Source organism: Rhinolophus ferrumequinum, chromosome X (genome assembly GCF_004115265.2).
Source record: "Rhinolophus ferrumequinum isolate MPI-CBG mRhiFer1 chromosome X, mRhiFer1_v1.p, whole genome shotgun sequence".
Lineage (NCBI taxonomy): Eukaryota > Metazoa > Chordata > Mammalia > Chiroptera > Rhinolophidae > Rhinolophus > Rhinolophus ferrumequinum.
The window spans coordinates 41,312,154-41,328,501 of NC_046284.1; the positions used below are offsets into that span (position 1 = coordinate 41,312,154).

Sequence of the window (16,348 nt, forward strand, 5' to 3'; positions counted from 1 at the left end):
TTTAGAGGTGCAGTGAAATGCTAGACATTTGCTGCTAAAATGAACAAAATGTTATAAACAATCATTTTATTACTTCATCTTCCCTATGCCCTCCTCCCCAGTTAAAAAATAAATATCCTGATTACCCAGAACTCCAGATAGGAAACAAGGCCCAGCCATGTGAAGAATTAAAAATTTTCTGAATCTTTGTCTTTTTAAATGCTGAGCCTTTTCTGCTTCTGAAGTTTATACACTTATCAACTGCTTTTAAAAATTAAATCCTTTCTGTTTGTAAAGCAGCCATCTCCTTTCAATTGTTGAAATCATGCCCAGATCTGAGGTTTCTTGAAATCCTTGTTCAGTGGAATCTAAGGGTGACCTAACTTTGTAGTTTAGAGCAGAGCTGGTTGTGCAAGAGAAACAAACAGGTCTTTGCAGCCCTCTCCAGGATTCACATATTCAACATCACAGAGCCAGTGTCTGTGATGGGAAAGGCCCAGTGTCTGTGGGGAGAATAAAATGGGTTCCAGGTTATTGGTGGCACCTGCTCTGATGAGAGTGTGAGTGTGTGGGCTTGCACATGTGTGGGCCAGGAGTGTGTAGTATGTGTGTGAGGGGGTATGTGGCTGGGGAGGGCAGGGTCTCCCAGTCAGTGAGGTGGCAAGGTGGGAGGTGCTATGTCAGCTAGATGAACCGGCTTTTGCTTTCCCTTTGTGTGTTTGCAAACTGTCTCTGGGAGGGAGTTCCCCCAGCTTTGGAGGTATGCTGATTTTCGTCATTGGCCTCTGTCCTGCATGTATGCCATGTCCTCCTTTCCACAGATCACCAGGGACCCAGATTGTCTCAGAAAGGGGCTGGATGAAGAGAGGGAAGGGGCAGGGAGGCAGGTCAGGGCTTCCATGGGATCATGTGATTCTATTGTCTGCTGGCCTCCTGTTCCTGGTTAATGTGTCAGTGGGGAGTGATTTTTGCTGCTGTACTGTGTAAGGACCTGGGAAGCGTGCTGCTCACGTAGCTGCCACCTTTATTATTACTATTACTATTACTATTGTTTAATCTTGAGTGTAATTTTGCTTCCTCTGACATCCCCTTAGCTCTCCCCCACCCCTGTCATTTCTCAGTCCCCTCCTTTCAAGGGGAACTTCACAAGAGTGTTAATACTATCCTGCTTTTCTTGTGATGGGTGGATGCTGGAGCCCAGATGGAGTTCCTTGGCTGTAGGGCTTTCTCTCCTTTTGCGACTGCCCAACTCTTGCTTCATGTTTGCAAACCTGCCAGGGACAGACTGCCTTGGTTTTCCCAACATCACGATGCACTGAGATCTACTTCCTTTTCCAGCCTGGGGAACCTAAGGGGCAGCTGCCTTGTCTCCACTTATCTCTAGACAGAGCCAGAGTTACGGCCAGGGCCATTGCAGCGTTGGGCTTATCTTACTCCCGATACCTCCTTCCAGAGACCTTGTGGTCTCCTCCTTCTCTGTGTGCTGTCCAGGGCATGGGAGTGCATTTAGGCCTTTAGGCAGGAGGGAGGCCAGTGTCAGGTCTGTTTGAGAAAAAGGCCTGGATTGCTGATGGGGCCCTGGGAAGTTGGGGCAAGGAAGCCCAGTTCTTAACTGGGCATTCGGTCTTAAAAGAGAACAACTCCCAGGCTTTGGGTTTCCAAATCCTGGCAATGAGGACGAAGGTTAATATGGTTGTTTTTCACTTAAAATTTGAGAGCTGGATTGAAGAACATGAAATGTAAGTCCCTCTTTTCTGCCCAGGATATCCAAAAGCCCCAACAAATCCCAGGACATTATTTAACTCCAGGGATATAGATAGATATAGATATATAGATATAGACGATATAGATATTTAGGGATAGATTTAAATATTAATATAAATATGTTATATGTAGTATATATTATATATTGTATATTATAATATATATTATATTATTATATATTATAATTAACTTACTATAACATACTGTGTTATATATTATATTAATATCTATATCTACCCCTAGATATCTCTATCTATCTATCTATCTATCTATCTATCTATTACAATAGCTTTTACTCAAAGAGGAAGGAGAGCACATAGTCCATTTTACCTCTCAGGTAACTGAATATCCATAGTATGGAAAATGGAGAAAGAGTCTTCCCCAAATAAGTTTATAAACAGCTCCCAGGCTTTTGATTGGATGAGTGCTTTGAGTTCTTGGAAAGAACGGTTATGTATGGCAGCAACTTTCCAGTTGTAAGCATGAGAACCATGTAAATTCTTCTATCCTCAAATAGTTCACTTGCTCTCTTCAATATTCAGCAATTATTTATCATGACATATGTATGAAACTGGAAGAATGTGAGTACACCAGAGTCATTGATGCAGCCGAGAAACTGAACTTAGGGTTTGGACAGGTTTGATGGCTTTGGTGAACATCTCGACAATTGGGTATCCATGAAAAAGTGTTTGGAATTATTTTATAGCTATAAAAAGCCCTGATAGTGAAGATCTATTGTAGGGGTAGATAAATTAATAATGATAATTGGAGTGTGTGTGGGAGGGATGTGCTTTATAGCATCTGAAATAGCCAGTTATAAGTTAATTGCTCCTGGTAATTTGTCCCAGTTCCACCATGAATTTTATGCAATTCAGTACAAAGATTAAATGGGTATCCCATAAGTAAAATCACTAATAGGGTCAACCTATCTCACTGGGAGGTACATAAGAGACTCTTTGTAATTCCTATTGAGCTCAAAAATGAGAAGAGCCCAGTATTTGTGTAATTCATTTACAACCTCAGGAACAAAACAGGTTCATGCAGATTTAAGTAATTTGAGCAAGGTTACACAGCTAGTAAGCAGTAGAAAAGTCTCCAAACTCTGTTGGGATCTAAATCCCATGCTCTTAGCCATCTGTCTTCCCTGGATTGAGAAAGATCAACTGTAGGATAAGCATTCACAGGATGCGGGAGTATATGAGGTTAGTTGGGCATGGGCTGGGGGTGGTAAACAAGCTTTGCCTCTTTAGTATATATTGACTGATATTCTTCCTGGTAGTGGTGATAGTGGAAGTGATTCATTCACATACTCTGATTGTTTCTTTTAATGGCTAATAGTCCAGTATTAGGTGCTAAAATGGGAGAGCCATATTAAACAATGTACCAAAGTCCTTTTTCTGGAACTTTCTATAAACAATAGTCTGGGAACCTGAACATCAGTTCATGGAAATCAATGTGTTATGGTAGTGGATAGAGCCTGAAAATGAGAATTGGGAAACAAGGGTTTCCCTGGCATTACCAGTAACTCACTCTGTAATATCTGGAAGATTGCTTCCACTCTCTGGACCTCAGTTTCCCCCTCTGTCCAGTGACACAGTTGGACAAAATTATTTCTTTAAGGCCTTTCCAATCCTTACATTTTGTGATTCAGTAAATCAAATATAATAGTGTTGCCTGTAATCCCCTCCAAGTCATGATATTATTACCGCTAATAGGCATCAGTCAATTATTAGTATCAATAATTATTTGGTATCTCTAATGTAATAAGTATCTTCATATTCTCAAGTAATTTTTTGTGTATATACATATTATCAAAACAGGTGCAGATAGCAAAATGAGGGGTATTTTTAAATATTTTTTTATTTTTCATTTATAGTTGACATACAATATTATATTTGTTTTAGGTGTACAACATAGTGATTAGATATTTGTATAACTTATGGAGTGATCACCCCAATAAATCTAGTACCCTTCTGACACCACACATAGTTATTACAATATTGACTGTATTTCTTATGTTATACCTTACATTCCCATGACTATTCTGTAACTACCAATTTGTACTTCTTAAGTCCTTCCCCCTTTTCACCCTGCCCCTCAACTTCCCTTTCAGCTAGAAATCATCAAACTGTTCTCTGTATCTATGAGTTTGTTTCTGTTTTGTTTGTTCATTTATTTTGTTTTTATATTCCACATATAAGTGAAATCACATGGCATTTCTCTTTCTCTGTCTGACTTACTCCATTCATCACAATACCCTCTAAGTCCATCCATATTGTTGCAGATAACAAGGTTTTATTCTTTTTCATGGCTGAATAATATTCCATTGCATATATGTACCAGTTCTTCTTTATCCATTCATCTGTTGATGGATACTTAGGTTGTTACATGAGTGGTGGTTTTGACTATTGTTTGCTGTTTCCTTCTGGGCCAGTGGAACGTATTTTCTAAATTTGATTCCTTATGTTTGCCAGATCACAAATAGAATATCAGAAAAAGTTTAGTTTAAAATAATGAGGTGAGAAGGTGGAAATTACCTTATAAAAGACATATTTAAAATGCTTCAACTTGAGCACTGACTGTACAAGCATACATCATTTTGATTTTCACAAAGCGGACTTTGAGACATCTGGTTCAATCCTCCATGGGATCACAACTCTGTCTGTCAGCCAGTCACAGAAGGTCTGGCTTGGAAAGGACAGTAGAGGTCTTTGCAGAGATTCCATAGTCTAACACTGCCTGCTACTCATCTTGCAGGTATCCTGGGGGCACTGGAAGCCTCCCCATCTCATTGTGCCCTTCTCCCCCAGTTTCTTCGGAGAGAGCTTAATCTTGGCATGCCCTCCATGTTTTACAGGCCAGCACAGGACATCTCATTGCCGTTGTCAGCCAGAAACTCTCAGCCTCACAGCCCTACTTCTTCCCTCACGTCTGGGGGTTCCTTGCCCTTGCTGCAATCTCCACCATCTGCTAGATTATCTCCTGCCCAACACCCATTGGTCCCAAACCAAGGAGACCACTCAACTCACCTACCTAGGCCACAGCAACATTTCCTTCCTAATCAGGCTCACCAGGGCGATCATTACCGTCTGACTCAGCCAGGCCTGAGTCAGCAGCAGCAGCAGCAGCAGCAGCAGCAGCAGCAGCAGCAGCAGCACCACCACCACCACCACCACCACCACCACCACCAGCCAGGAGAAACCTATTCAGCTATGCCTAGAGCTCAGCAGTCATCTGCTTCTTATCAGCCAATGCCAGCAGACCCTTTCGCCATTGTTTCCAGAGCCCAACAGATGGTTGAGATACTCTCAGATGAGAACCGGAACTTGCGGCAGGAGTTGGAAGGATGCTACGAGAAGGTGGCAAGACTGCAGAAGGTGAGGCCCTTGTGTTAGGATATTCGAGTCTCCTTTAAATCTTTTTTGTTTAATATCGATGTGAAAGTCTCCACTTGTGGGTGTCTGTATGACTTATGGGAAGGTCTTCACGATTCTTATATCTGAAGGTTAGATATGGATCAAAATTTGGGAAAAGCCTTCTGCCTGATTTTCTAGGAGAAGTAACATTTTACACTTATGTGAGGAGAAAAAAAACATATTTATACAGTTTTCCCAGACACCATAGCCCTAAAGAAAGCTTAATTGATTGCTTTAGAATTCCAAAAGGCAGAAAAACTTCTTCATAAGGTAAAGAACACTGGTAATGTCTGTGTAGGTGAAGGAACTGCCAGCATAAAGACTTTCTGTCTTGATTATATTTTCCCAAATATCAAATTTGAATCCTAAATATAAAACCATAGTTCTTAGAAAAAAAAAATCTCACCACTGAAGTTAGATCCTGCTCCTGCCTTGTTCTGGAAAGAGCTTAGAGCACTTTTCTGAGTGGGAGTTCCCATGGTAACTCTTTTTCAACACCCCTTCCTTTTCCTCCTTTTTGCTTTGGTCCTTCCCTGCAGCTCAAATTCAACATCTGCTCTCTTTCTCTGGGGGGCAGGAGGGGCTTAGCACCACAGCTGGCTGACAGGTGACAGCTCTAGGCTGAGGAAATAGAAAAAGGAGTAATGTCCCCAGTTCACATTCTTCCCTGGGCCCCTCCTGTCTCCTGCAGCTGGGACTTTAGCTCTTGAGTGCCCTAAGTAAGGAACCTTAGCTCTTGGTTTCCAGTGGCTGTTGGTGCATAAGGTTATGCCTTTGGTAGCCTCTTTGCAGCTTTTGTCATTGTAGAGCTCATGTGGTTTGATCTTCTGACAATATGAACTGTTCAGGGAGGTAAGGGTGAAGGTGGGGAAGGGAGGGAAGGTTGCCTGACATTGTTCAGCAACTCTGTCCTTTGGAGACACGCCTTGAGTCAAAACTTCAGGGACCGGAATGAAGCTGAAAATATGTAAACATCATGTCTGAGTCCTAAAGGAGAGAGGAAGTCAGCTAAGTACTTTTATGTGGCAAAAATGCTTTTCCCCCAATATTCCCAAATCGAGATGGGGGTTGTTGGGGTTGAGTGAGAACTGTTTCTCTCTAGCTTGCCCCCAATTTTAATTTTTTTTCTCTAAGCTCATGTAACTATACCCCACCTATGACATTGGTGCAATAAATTGACCATATTCACCCACTAGATGCAAACTGGTCCGGTTTGGCTGATTAGGTTTAAGAGTTGATACCCCTCCCCAATTCTCTATTCAGGGTGTTCCTGACACCATCTTTGATGTGGTAACTGAAGGATGAACCCAAATCTTCTATAGGTCCTCTTCACCAAAGGATCCATGGTTAATTTTTGAAGGGGGTGAGTGGGTGACAAGAAGAGGAGCATAATAGGATTTGTGTTGTTTGTTTCACAGTATGAGGAAAGATGCCTCAACCAAGCGTAATTGGCACAGCTTGAGTATTGAGGGAAGTGAAGGCTGATCCAGTGCTGCAGTGGATGAGAGTCACAAGTCAGGTAGAAGAGGAAAAGGAAAGTGGGGAGAATAAGGTAGATATCAGCTGGTGCTAGAACAAATCAGACCTGAGGTTCATGAGAGGAATAAATAAACAGAATAAGCCTGGAAATTCACCACCACTCTCCTTCTTCTCTGTCCCCTCCATCACACAGACCAATCTAGTAGATATGCCCTTCTGTGACTTCTTTTCCTGGAAGGTTCTGTTGACAGACGTACAACTTGCCCTTTTGGAGGGTACAGTATCTACACAGGGAAAGGATTGGTACAAGATCTTGAAATAGTATTCTGAACAACTCGAATAAAGGGACTGCCTTCCAGGTGTGGCATTCTGTGAGGAACTGGAAAGGTCTTGTACTCTAAAGGCTGCCCAGAGGAGATCAACACCAAGCTGCTCTTTCAAATGGAAATGTTTCTTTTCTCTACTCAGCACTTGAATTTCACGCAGAAGCTTTATCAGGCCTTGCAGATCATGTCTCTAAATGCCATTCACCAGTTTTCTCCTTCTGTGCTGTTATCTTGGTGCCATCTGCAAGGAGACAAACACTCTCAAGTCTGCTCTTTTTTGTGGTGTAAGCCTCATTTGTTTGCAGGCAGTCCTGCATCAGGCATAATTTTGGAGCTGGGGCAGATGGAATCTGAGTTGTTTGGTAATCCCGCCTTTCCCCCAGTCTTCCACAAGGGGCCTGATATTTCTCCCCACAAAGTACCTTGAGCTTTGTTTAGGAGGATAGTGGCAAACTAAGAAGGAATGCAGAATGGTTGCAGGAATCATATTTAATTTGAATATTGTTTAATAATCATGGGGTTTATTTGTTTTACAAAAATTATATGCAAATATCTCTGGTTCTTATATGTGCAATGAAGCTATACTGGTTACAGAAAGACTCTGGGAACTAATTTTTTATTTTCTTCCTGATTTGGGCTGATTCAGGGCAAAACCCTTTCCCTTTGAGGTTTTGTGTTATTTTTTCCATTTTAAAAGATTTATAGGGGTATCATAAAATTAAACTCAGATAATGAATTTCTGTTCAAAAATCTGTACTGGTTTCCCACTGACTACGGAATAAAGTCCAAATGTCTGGCATTAAAGCCCTTTTATGACCTGACTCTAGTCTATCTTTGCAGCTAGATCTCACCAGTTTCCCTTTGTGTACCCCATAGTGCCCAGCCAAACAGGACTACTGGTCATTCTGGGAATTCATTCGCTCACTCAGAATAGAATACCCTTCCCCTCACCTCTGCTCATTGAAATCTGACCCAGCTTTCAGGATCTGACTCTAAATGCCACCCCCTCCTTGAAATTGTCCTCCTCTCCCCTTACCAGAAATAACCTCTTCCTCACCTGCACTTTATAGCACCACTACTACTTTTCTTAATACTATCTCTTTCCCTATATTATTTTACCTAATTAGCTTAAAAGCTCCTTGAGGGCAATGATGATGTCCTCATTCATATTTACATATCCCACAGTGCCTTAAAGGTTTCTCATAAATATTTGGCTCTTAGTAAATATTTGTTAAATTGAACTGAACTACTAAATGAGTCTGAGGCTTAGAGTTTTTACGGTTTGCTTCTGCTGCTAACTTCATCTTGGAAAAGACAGTTTAACTCTGCTCTCTGCTAAAATGGGGAAAAGCATCTTTGTGAAGGCAGATATCAGGGTGAATCAAAATAAATATGTGAAAGCCCTTTGGATGCTCTAGAATAACGTTATCCATACTAAATACATTATTATTATTTGCAAAATTAAGAAAATTCTTATTCCGAAATGAAAATCACTTGTAACCATACTTAAGAAATTTATTCTCTCCTACCACCTTCTCTGAGGAAAACCTGAGGAAGTATCAGGACCCTGTGAGTTAATTACTGAGCTTAAGATTGAATTTATAAGTCCTTCTGGGAATTTTTTCTTATCTGTGTTATGCTTACCTACTGGCCATCTGAAAAAGCCCTGGGAGAAGCCCCCATTAAGGATTTGCATGTATGTTTTCAGACTATCTTTCCCTTCAAGCTCCTACCATTCCTACAATTTTTCCTTTTTCTGTTTTTTGGTTTTTTGTTGTTGTTGTTGTTGTTTAGGTGGAAACAGAAATCCAGCATGTCTCGGAGGCATATGAGAACCTTGTGAAGTCATCTTCCAAAAGAGAGGCCCTGGAGAAAGCCATGCGAAACAAGCTCGAGGGCGAGATTCGAAGGATGCATGACTTCAACAGGGATCTGAGAGGTGAGGGAATCGTTTTTGACACACTGGCCAAGACGGTGAAGCTCAACAGCATACCTTAAGGCTCTTAGGTTTGTCCAGACTACTAGAATGGTCAGTAAATTGCAGGGCATAGACCAGGCTAAGTTTTTATGACCACAGTACTACTTGGTCCCAAGCTAGCTGATGTGTTAATTGGACAGTGCCCATCCTGGGACTTCATGACCTACCTGTCTGACTCACACAATCCATGCTGCCTCTCTTCCTTTATAAGTTTTACAGAGGCCTGTCTTTGGTAAAACTTGAAATAGTGATATCCTCCATTGTTTCTAGGATTCCCTCCTTGTATTTTTATCTTAACAAATAATATTAAAGATAGTGAGAAATAACCACCTTCAAAACTGATGACCTTGGGGATGTTATTTTTTATCTTTGGGTTTAGGGCATCTTGTCTATAAAATGAAGGAACTGAACTAGATGCTGCCTATAGTCCCCTTCCAGCTTTGACATTACATGATTTTGAAGTCTTTATAATAACTTTGGTGAATGAAAGATATCATATCCAGGGATAAATTACTTTGTGGACATTTAGAAATTTGTACTTTGGTTTTGTCAATGAGGAGTGAAAGTGTTAAGTACTCACCTCCCCTTTCCCTGCCATGGTCTAGTGTTGTTTTGGGATCCACATTTGCAAACCTATGTTTGTGTCACCCATTCCTGTGTAATGAGAAGAAATGGGCTTGTTTTGCCCAAGATCAGTATCGAGAGGGCCAATAGTATATGCATGGAAGTTTGTGCATGGGGCCCTGTTTATTGTGTCCTAATTCCACAGAGCGTCTAGAGACAGCCAACAAGCAGCTTGCGGAGAAGGAATATGAAGGGTCAGAGGATACCAGAAAAACCATATCTCAGCTCTTTGCAAAAAGTAAGTCTGAAAGCTTCAGCAGCAGGTATTAATGTGTGGATGGGAATGAGGTGTGTGAAGAGGTCACACAGTTCAATTTAGCCTTCTAGAATAGCCAGGGTAGAGTGAATGCCATTTAGGGAGTATTTTTTCTGTTCAAGCATGAAGTTGGGAGATATTGTTCTTTTCCTCCTAGGCCAAGAAGGCTGCTTGCCACAACATCTAGTCACATCAACATAGCTCCTTCTGTATTAAACAAGAGAAACCCCTTGAAATTCCTGCTTTTGCCATGGCTGGCTGACAGGGACCTCAGTGACCATGGGGTTCCTTAATATTGAAGGGATTTATTGTTGAAGGCTCCATGTGCTTTGGTTGAGATGGGATTAACATGCAGGATTGATTATTAATGTTTGCAATACCTAACCTGTACCTGGGGCTCCCTTAGTTAAAACACCCTATATTATCATAATTACAACTTGGTGGACTGCAAGTGTAGCTAGATGGGGACCACTGCTATGGCCTGTACTAGTGATTCTGGTTACAGAGTTGGAGGGTATGGCGGAGAGCAGAGCTATGTCTTCTCATAATAGTGTCTGGAAATACTCCTAGGACCATGACAATGAATTCATCCTCTTCTTTATTGGTCCAAACTGGATCCCACCCAGCTAGACAATGCCTCATTCTTTCCAAGTGCCACAATAAGACCAGCAATAAAAACTACACAGTGGATTGAGTCCATAGGGAGAATGAATTCAGGGGAAACAGATGAACTACCCCCACATTAGCAGATGCCCGTAGTTGGTGTCCTCTACCCCCAGCCTCCTTCAGCACAGCTCCCAGCTGGAGTAGTGCTTGGTGGGGACTTGTCAGGCCCCATCTTTGCTGGGCTTCCACATGACCCTTCCAAGTCATTCCATGCTGCTTCTAGTCAGCTTTTACGAGTCTGTTTTATCTTTACTTGCAATAATATCCCCCTCCCTTCCTAGTTTGCTCAGTTGTGCACTGGCTTCAGAACTGGGACTTTTTCTTCCTCATTTCCCTGAACCTCCTGTTCCTTTGTCAGTATGTCTTAGAGGAAGGAATGTAGTTTTTCTGGTGTCATCAGTGCCTAGTGTACATTGTTGTGAAGTTGCTTTTTTGGTGTCACGGTTACTGTGGAAGCTAATTCACAAGTAGAGAGGATGGCAGCCTCCCAGGACAAAACAAAACAAAACAGAAAATGTATGGATTCTTGCCTTGTATCTTCTAGTTGACACTCCTCCCTGTGCGGAGACGGCATTTCGTGTGTCCTAGTAGCCCTACTAATTTATAAAATGTGGTAATTTAGTAGATTGAACTATATTAAGAGCAGAGTGAAAGACTTAAACATTTCTAGAAGGGAAAAATGGACTCTGCTTAGTAGGCAGGGAAGAGGGCATGACTTGTGGCCCCTTAATTTCTTTTGCCTTTGGACATCCACAGGGTACCACATGGTTGGGACTATGGCAGGAGCCAAGAAAGCCCTCTTGAAAAATCTTCCGGGGGAATGTGTTTAAAATGCCCTAGAGAGGCCAAACCAACTGAACCCTAGGAGAAAGCAGTCTGGTACAGTAGAAAGAGTTTAGAACAACTTGGCCTTAAGTATGGTCTCCACTACTTATTTACCAATTGTGGGACCTTGTAGAAGTTACTGAAGTCCTCTGAGTCTCTGTTTTCTCATATGTAAAATGGACAAGAGAATAATACCTTTCTTCTATGGTTGTTCTGATGATTAAGTTAATACAACACTTGGTATATAATAAATATTCATTTCTTTCCAGGGTACATCTGAGTGGATCTGTAAAGTCAGAGTGGGAAGGAAGGCAAGGCTACCCTAGTAAAGTTTCTCCTACAAACTTAAGTATTATATTAAGATCTTGAGAGGAAGGATACTCTACATCTAAGTGAGAATCAAAACTGCTCATTTGAGTTTCTGGTATTAGGTCTGTCTAATTAAAAGGGAAGGAACCTAGAAAGGCATGGGGGCATAATTACATGTGTCATCTGCAGTTACAATGCAATCTTGGATTGATCTCAATTAAAAAATAATGTTAGTGCTTTTCGGCCGGGACCGCCATCTTCCAGTAATTCGTCAAAATGACCCACGCAAAGGGAAAGAGGAGAGGCACCTGCCTCTAGGCCGGTTCTCTAGTCCTTTTAGAAAACGTGGAGTTGTTCCTTTGGCCACATACATGTGAATCTACAAGAAAGGTGGTATTGTAGACATCAAGGGAATGGGCACTGTTCAAAAAGGAATGCCCCACAATGTTACCATGGCAAAAAGGGAAGGGTCTACAATGTTACTCAGCATGCAGTTGGCATTGTTGTAAACAAACAAGTCAAGGGCAAGATTCTAGCCAAGAGAATTAATGTTCATATTGAGCATATTAAGCACTCTAAGAGCCGAGATAGCTTCCTGAAACGGGTGAAGGAAAATGATCAGAAAAAGAAGGAAGCCAAAGAGAAAGGTACCTTGGTTCAACTGAAACGCCAGCCTGCCCCACCCAGAGAAGCACACTTTGTGAGAACCAATGGAAAAGAGCCTGAGCTGCTGGAACCCATTCCCTATGAATTCATGGCATAAGTGTAAAAAAATAAAAGACCTCTGTAAAAAACAAAAACAAACAAACAAACAAAAGCAAACAAACAAACAAAAAACCAAAATAAATAAATAATGTTAGTGAGTAAAGAGTGGGATTTGAGGTTTTATATAGTTTATGAAACACCATTTTTAGATTGATTTAATATGCTATCATGAGGAAACAATGGGGAAATTTGGGGGCGCTCAGTTGTTCTTTTGCCAATACAAAACTGTTAGAAGATACAAAATTGAGGAGACAAGCCTATCTGTTCTTTTAATATTTATGTGTCTATTCTTCTTTATGAAATACTTTTCATAACAGTTTTTATATCTACTTTCTCATTACTTCTGTACAACAACCATTGTTAAGTGACTATTCTTAATTTACACAGCAAGTTAGTGGTAAAACCCAGTGATCAGATCTTGGTTTCCTCGTTCATATAGCTGTGTGTTAGAAAGCTAGAATGTTTAGTAATGGGTATGATTATCAGTTTCGCTCAGGTAAGGTTTTCAGCCAGCTCCAGAATGGCAGTATTGGTATTTCATGTCCTGATAGATAAGGAAAGCCAGCGGGAGAAGGAGAAGCTGGAAGCAGAGCTGGCCACTGCCCGTTCTACCAACGAGGACCAAAGGCGACACATCGAAATCCGCGATCAGGCCCTGAGCAACGCCCAGGCCAAGGTGGTAAAGTTGGAGGAAGAGGTATGTGTAGTTTCCTCAGGTAGCATACAAGTGTGAGGGTAGAAGAGCTGGGAAGTCAAGGGCTCTGGGGCCTCTTCATTTTGGTGAATTGGCAGCTGCACTATCCCCCAACAGGAAGGTACCATCTGCTACTTCTAGTTATAGCTGTGCTAATGTGAGTGGACTTCGATTTCTTTTCTCTGCAAGTTCTTTCCTTTTGCTCCAGAATAGAAAATCACCAAGGTCAAGGAGCAATTTCCATTTGCTCATTCCTGTAAGCTAACAACCCACCCCACCCCCGCCGCCAAGTTCTTACTGTGTATTTAGCCCTGCCTTAAGCCTGTGACACGCACACAAACGTACACACACACGGTGCCAAAAATATGTATACACATTTTAAGAAAGGAAAAAAACTATTAAAATTATAATAATATATATTAATAACAAAAGATGAATACAAGTCATGTTTGACTTCTGCAATTACAAGAGGTGCTCAAAGTGGTTACCATCAGCGTCCAGATACTTCTGATTATGGCGAACTACTGCTTGAGCAACGTTGACCAAAGTGTCCACTTCTATACATTTTTTGGCATCCCTGGGGTGTGTGTGTGTGTGTGTGTGTGTGTGTGTGTGTGTATTATATATATTATATAACATATATTATATATATTATATTATATATATTATATAATATATATTATATTATGTTATATTATATTATATAAATTCCTGTCCTCACAGGGCTTTAACACTTTATTTTGGAAGGACTAGGAAATGATTTCAGATAATTTAAAGTTCTCTACAGATCTTGAAATCAGAATGGTCCTTGTCTCCCCATGCTCAGTGTGAAGTTGATCCCCTCAGGTAAGAAAAATGAATCTTGATGGCTCTACCTCGTTTTGCAGATTGGTTTTAGGAGAAAAGCAATCTTGGGAGTCTGGAATAGGAAGGGACCCAGGGACAGTTTAGTTTATGGCAGGCTCTTATTGGCTTTGTTCTGGAATGTAGGTATGTGGTGGGGTGAAGTTGTCAGTTATTTGTGTGCAAGCATGGAGCCTTCCCTTGACAAATGCAAGGGCCCCAAAACTACTAAGCATATGATTAATCTTGATATCTTGATGTAGATGTTACTCAATTGCCACACTAAACTGTTTTCCTGTGAAATAGAGGGAGCTTTGTTGCTGGCTTGTCATTAATTAATTTTGGATGTCAGTTGTCATTGTATTGGAGTAATACTATCTCTTAGATGTTTTATTCTCAGGGAATGGGTGGTTTCAGCAAAAATTGGTGCTAAAGTGTAACTTGGTAAAGAAAATTTCACATCTCACTGACTTATCTATTCTAAAATTTGAATTGTTTTAAGAGAAAGTGGCCTCCATTATAACAAATAGAAAGCTTTATAAACCTGAGACCAAAAAAAATTGTTTAGTGACCAAGGTCTCAACATTGTGGCTATTGTATGTGAGGTATCTTTCCTACCTTCATTCATTGCCTGCTTCCTCTCCCTCAGAAAGAATGGTTGTAGTTACTAGAGATCTTCTGACTTACAGATATCCTTTGTTTCCTTTTTTGGGTATTAAAATGCTCACTGGAGCTGGGTTGTGGGTTTATATTTTTCCAGTAGGTAATACCATCTAACGTATGATGTCCTTTAACCTGCATTGCTTAATGGTTAAACTTAAAGTTGTATAAAGTCAGGCTAATCTCCTATGCTATGAATTGTCTACATCAGAAATACTGCTAAGTTGCTTTTTTGAAAATGAGAAATACTTGTATATTCCTGGTGTCCAGGTCTAAGGAGCTTAGCATACTCTAGCCTTTTGCTACACCTGATATATTCCCTTCTTCTCCCATTTTGCAAGGAAATCACAGAATGAATTACAGGATGAAGATAAGACTGTATTTTTTTAGAGAAGGGAAAACTGAGAGATCTGCTGAGAGGAAGTAGCTTGCTGGTGGTCACATGTCAAGTCTTGGGTAGAACCAGTAATAAAACTGGAATCTCATGACTCTTCATTCCCTAGATCCTGCTACCTGTCTCCCTATCTGAATTATCCTTTGGTTCCACTTTCAAAAAGAAAATGTGGGTGCTTGTTCAGATTTAGTAACCTCTGCCATCTTTTTTTTTTAATTGAATATATATAGGTATATTTATTCATCTCTAAATAAACATGGCAAATAAATGTGAGCTTGGGAAATAAATGTAATTGAAGAACTGGTTTTCAATGGTAGACTGACTTTCATTTTTTACATTTATATAGAAGTATAGTGTTCAGCAACATGCATATTCATTCTTTTTAAAATTATTTCTTTTTTTTTCAGTTACAGTTGACATTCAATATTATTTTATATTAGTTTCAGGTGCACAGCATAGTGATTCAACATTTATATAATTTATGCTGTGATTCCCCTGATTAGTCTAGTACACTCCTGGCACTATACATAGTTGTTGTAACATTATTCACTATATTCTTTATACCGTACTTTACATCCCCGTGACTATTTTCTAACTACCAATTTGTATTTCTTAATCCCTTCACCTTTATCACCAAGCTCCCCCAGCTCCGCTCCCCTCTGGCAACTGTCAGTTTGTTCTCTGTATCTATGAGTCTGTTTCTATTTTGTTTGTTCATTTATTTTGTTCTTTGGAGTCCACATATGAGCACCTATGGTATTTGTCTTCTCAGTCTGACTTATTTCAGTGTAATGCCCACTAGGTCCATCCATGTTGTCGAAAATGGCAAAATTTCATTGTTCTTTTATGGGTGAGTAATATTCCACTGCATATAGTTGTATGAATCACATCTTGGGTTGCTTCCATATCTTGGCTATTATAAATAATGTTAAAATGAACATAGGCATGCATGTATCTTTTCGAATTAGTGTTTTGGATTTCTTTGGATAAATACCCAGGACTGGCATTGCTGGGTCAAAAATAGTTCTACTTTTGTTTTTTTTTGAGGAACCTCCATACTGATTTCCGTAGTGGCTGCACCAATTTTCAATCCCACCAACAGTGTATGAGGGTTCCCTTCTCTCCGGATCCTCGCCAACACTTGTTTATTGATTTATTGATGATGGGCATTCTGACAGGCATGTGGTGATATCTCATTGGGGTTTTTATTTGCATTTCTCTGATGATTAGTGATGTTGAGCATCTTTTCATATGTCTGTTGACCATATGTATGTCCTCTTTGGAGAAATGTCTGTTCAGGTCTTCAGCTCATTTTTTAATTGGATTGTTTATTTTTTTGGTGTTGGGTTGTATGAGTGTATATATATATA

General features: G+C 40.4%; 1 protein-coding gene and 1 pseudogene across 3 annotated transcripts in view; both read left to right on the plus strand.

Annotated features, from left to right (window-relative positions):
• The window catches only part of AMOT (angiomotin), a 116,555-nt gene that overhangs the window by 21,111 nt on the left and 79,096 nt on the right, over positions 1–16,348 (plus strand). For all 3 annotated transcript variants that reach the window (XM_033119389.1, XM_033119368.1, XM_033119378.1), the window contains 4 exons: positions 4,601–5,120; positions 8,759–8,903; positions 9,712–9,804; positions 12,939–13,084. In XM_033119389.1, the coding sequence (XP_032975280.1) occupies positions 4,601–5,120; positions 8,759–8,903; positions 9,712–9,804; positions 12,939–13,084 (904 nt within the window). The remainder of the gene's footprint in view (positions 1–4,600; positions 5,121–8,758; positions 8,904–9,711; positions 9,805–12,938; positions 13,085–16,348) is intronic.
• On the plus strand, positions 11,899–12,400 carry LOC117029967 (60S ribosomal protein L21-like; annotated as a pseudogene).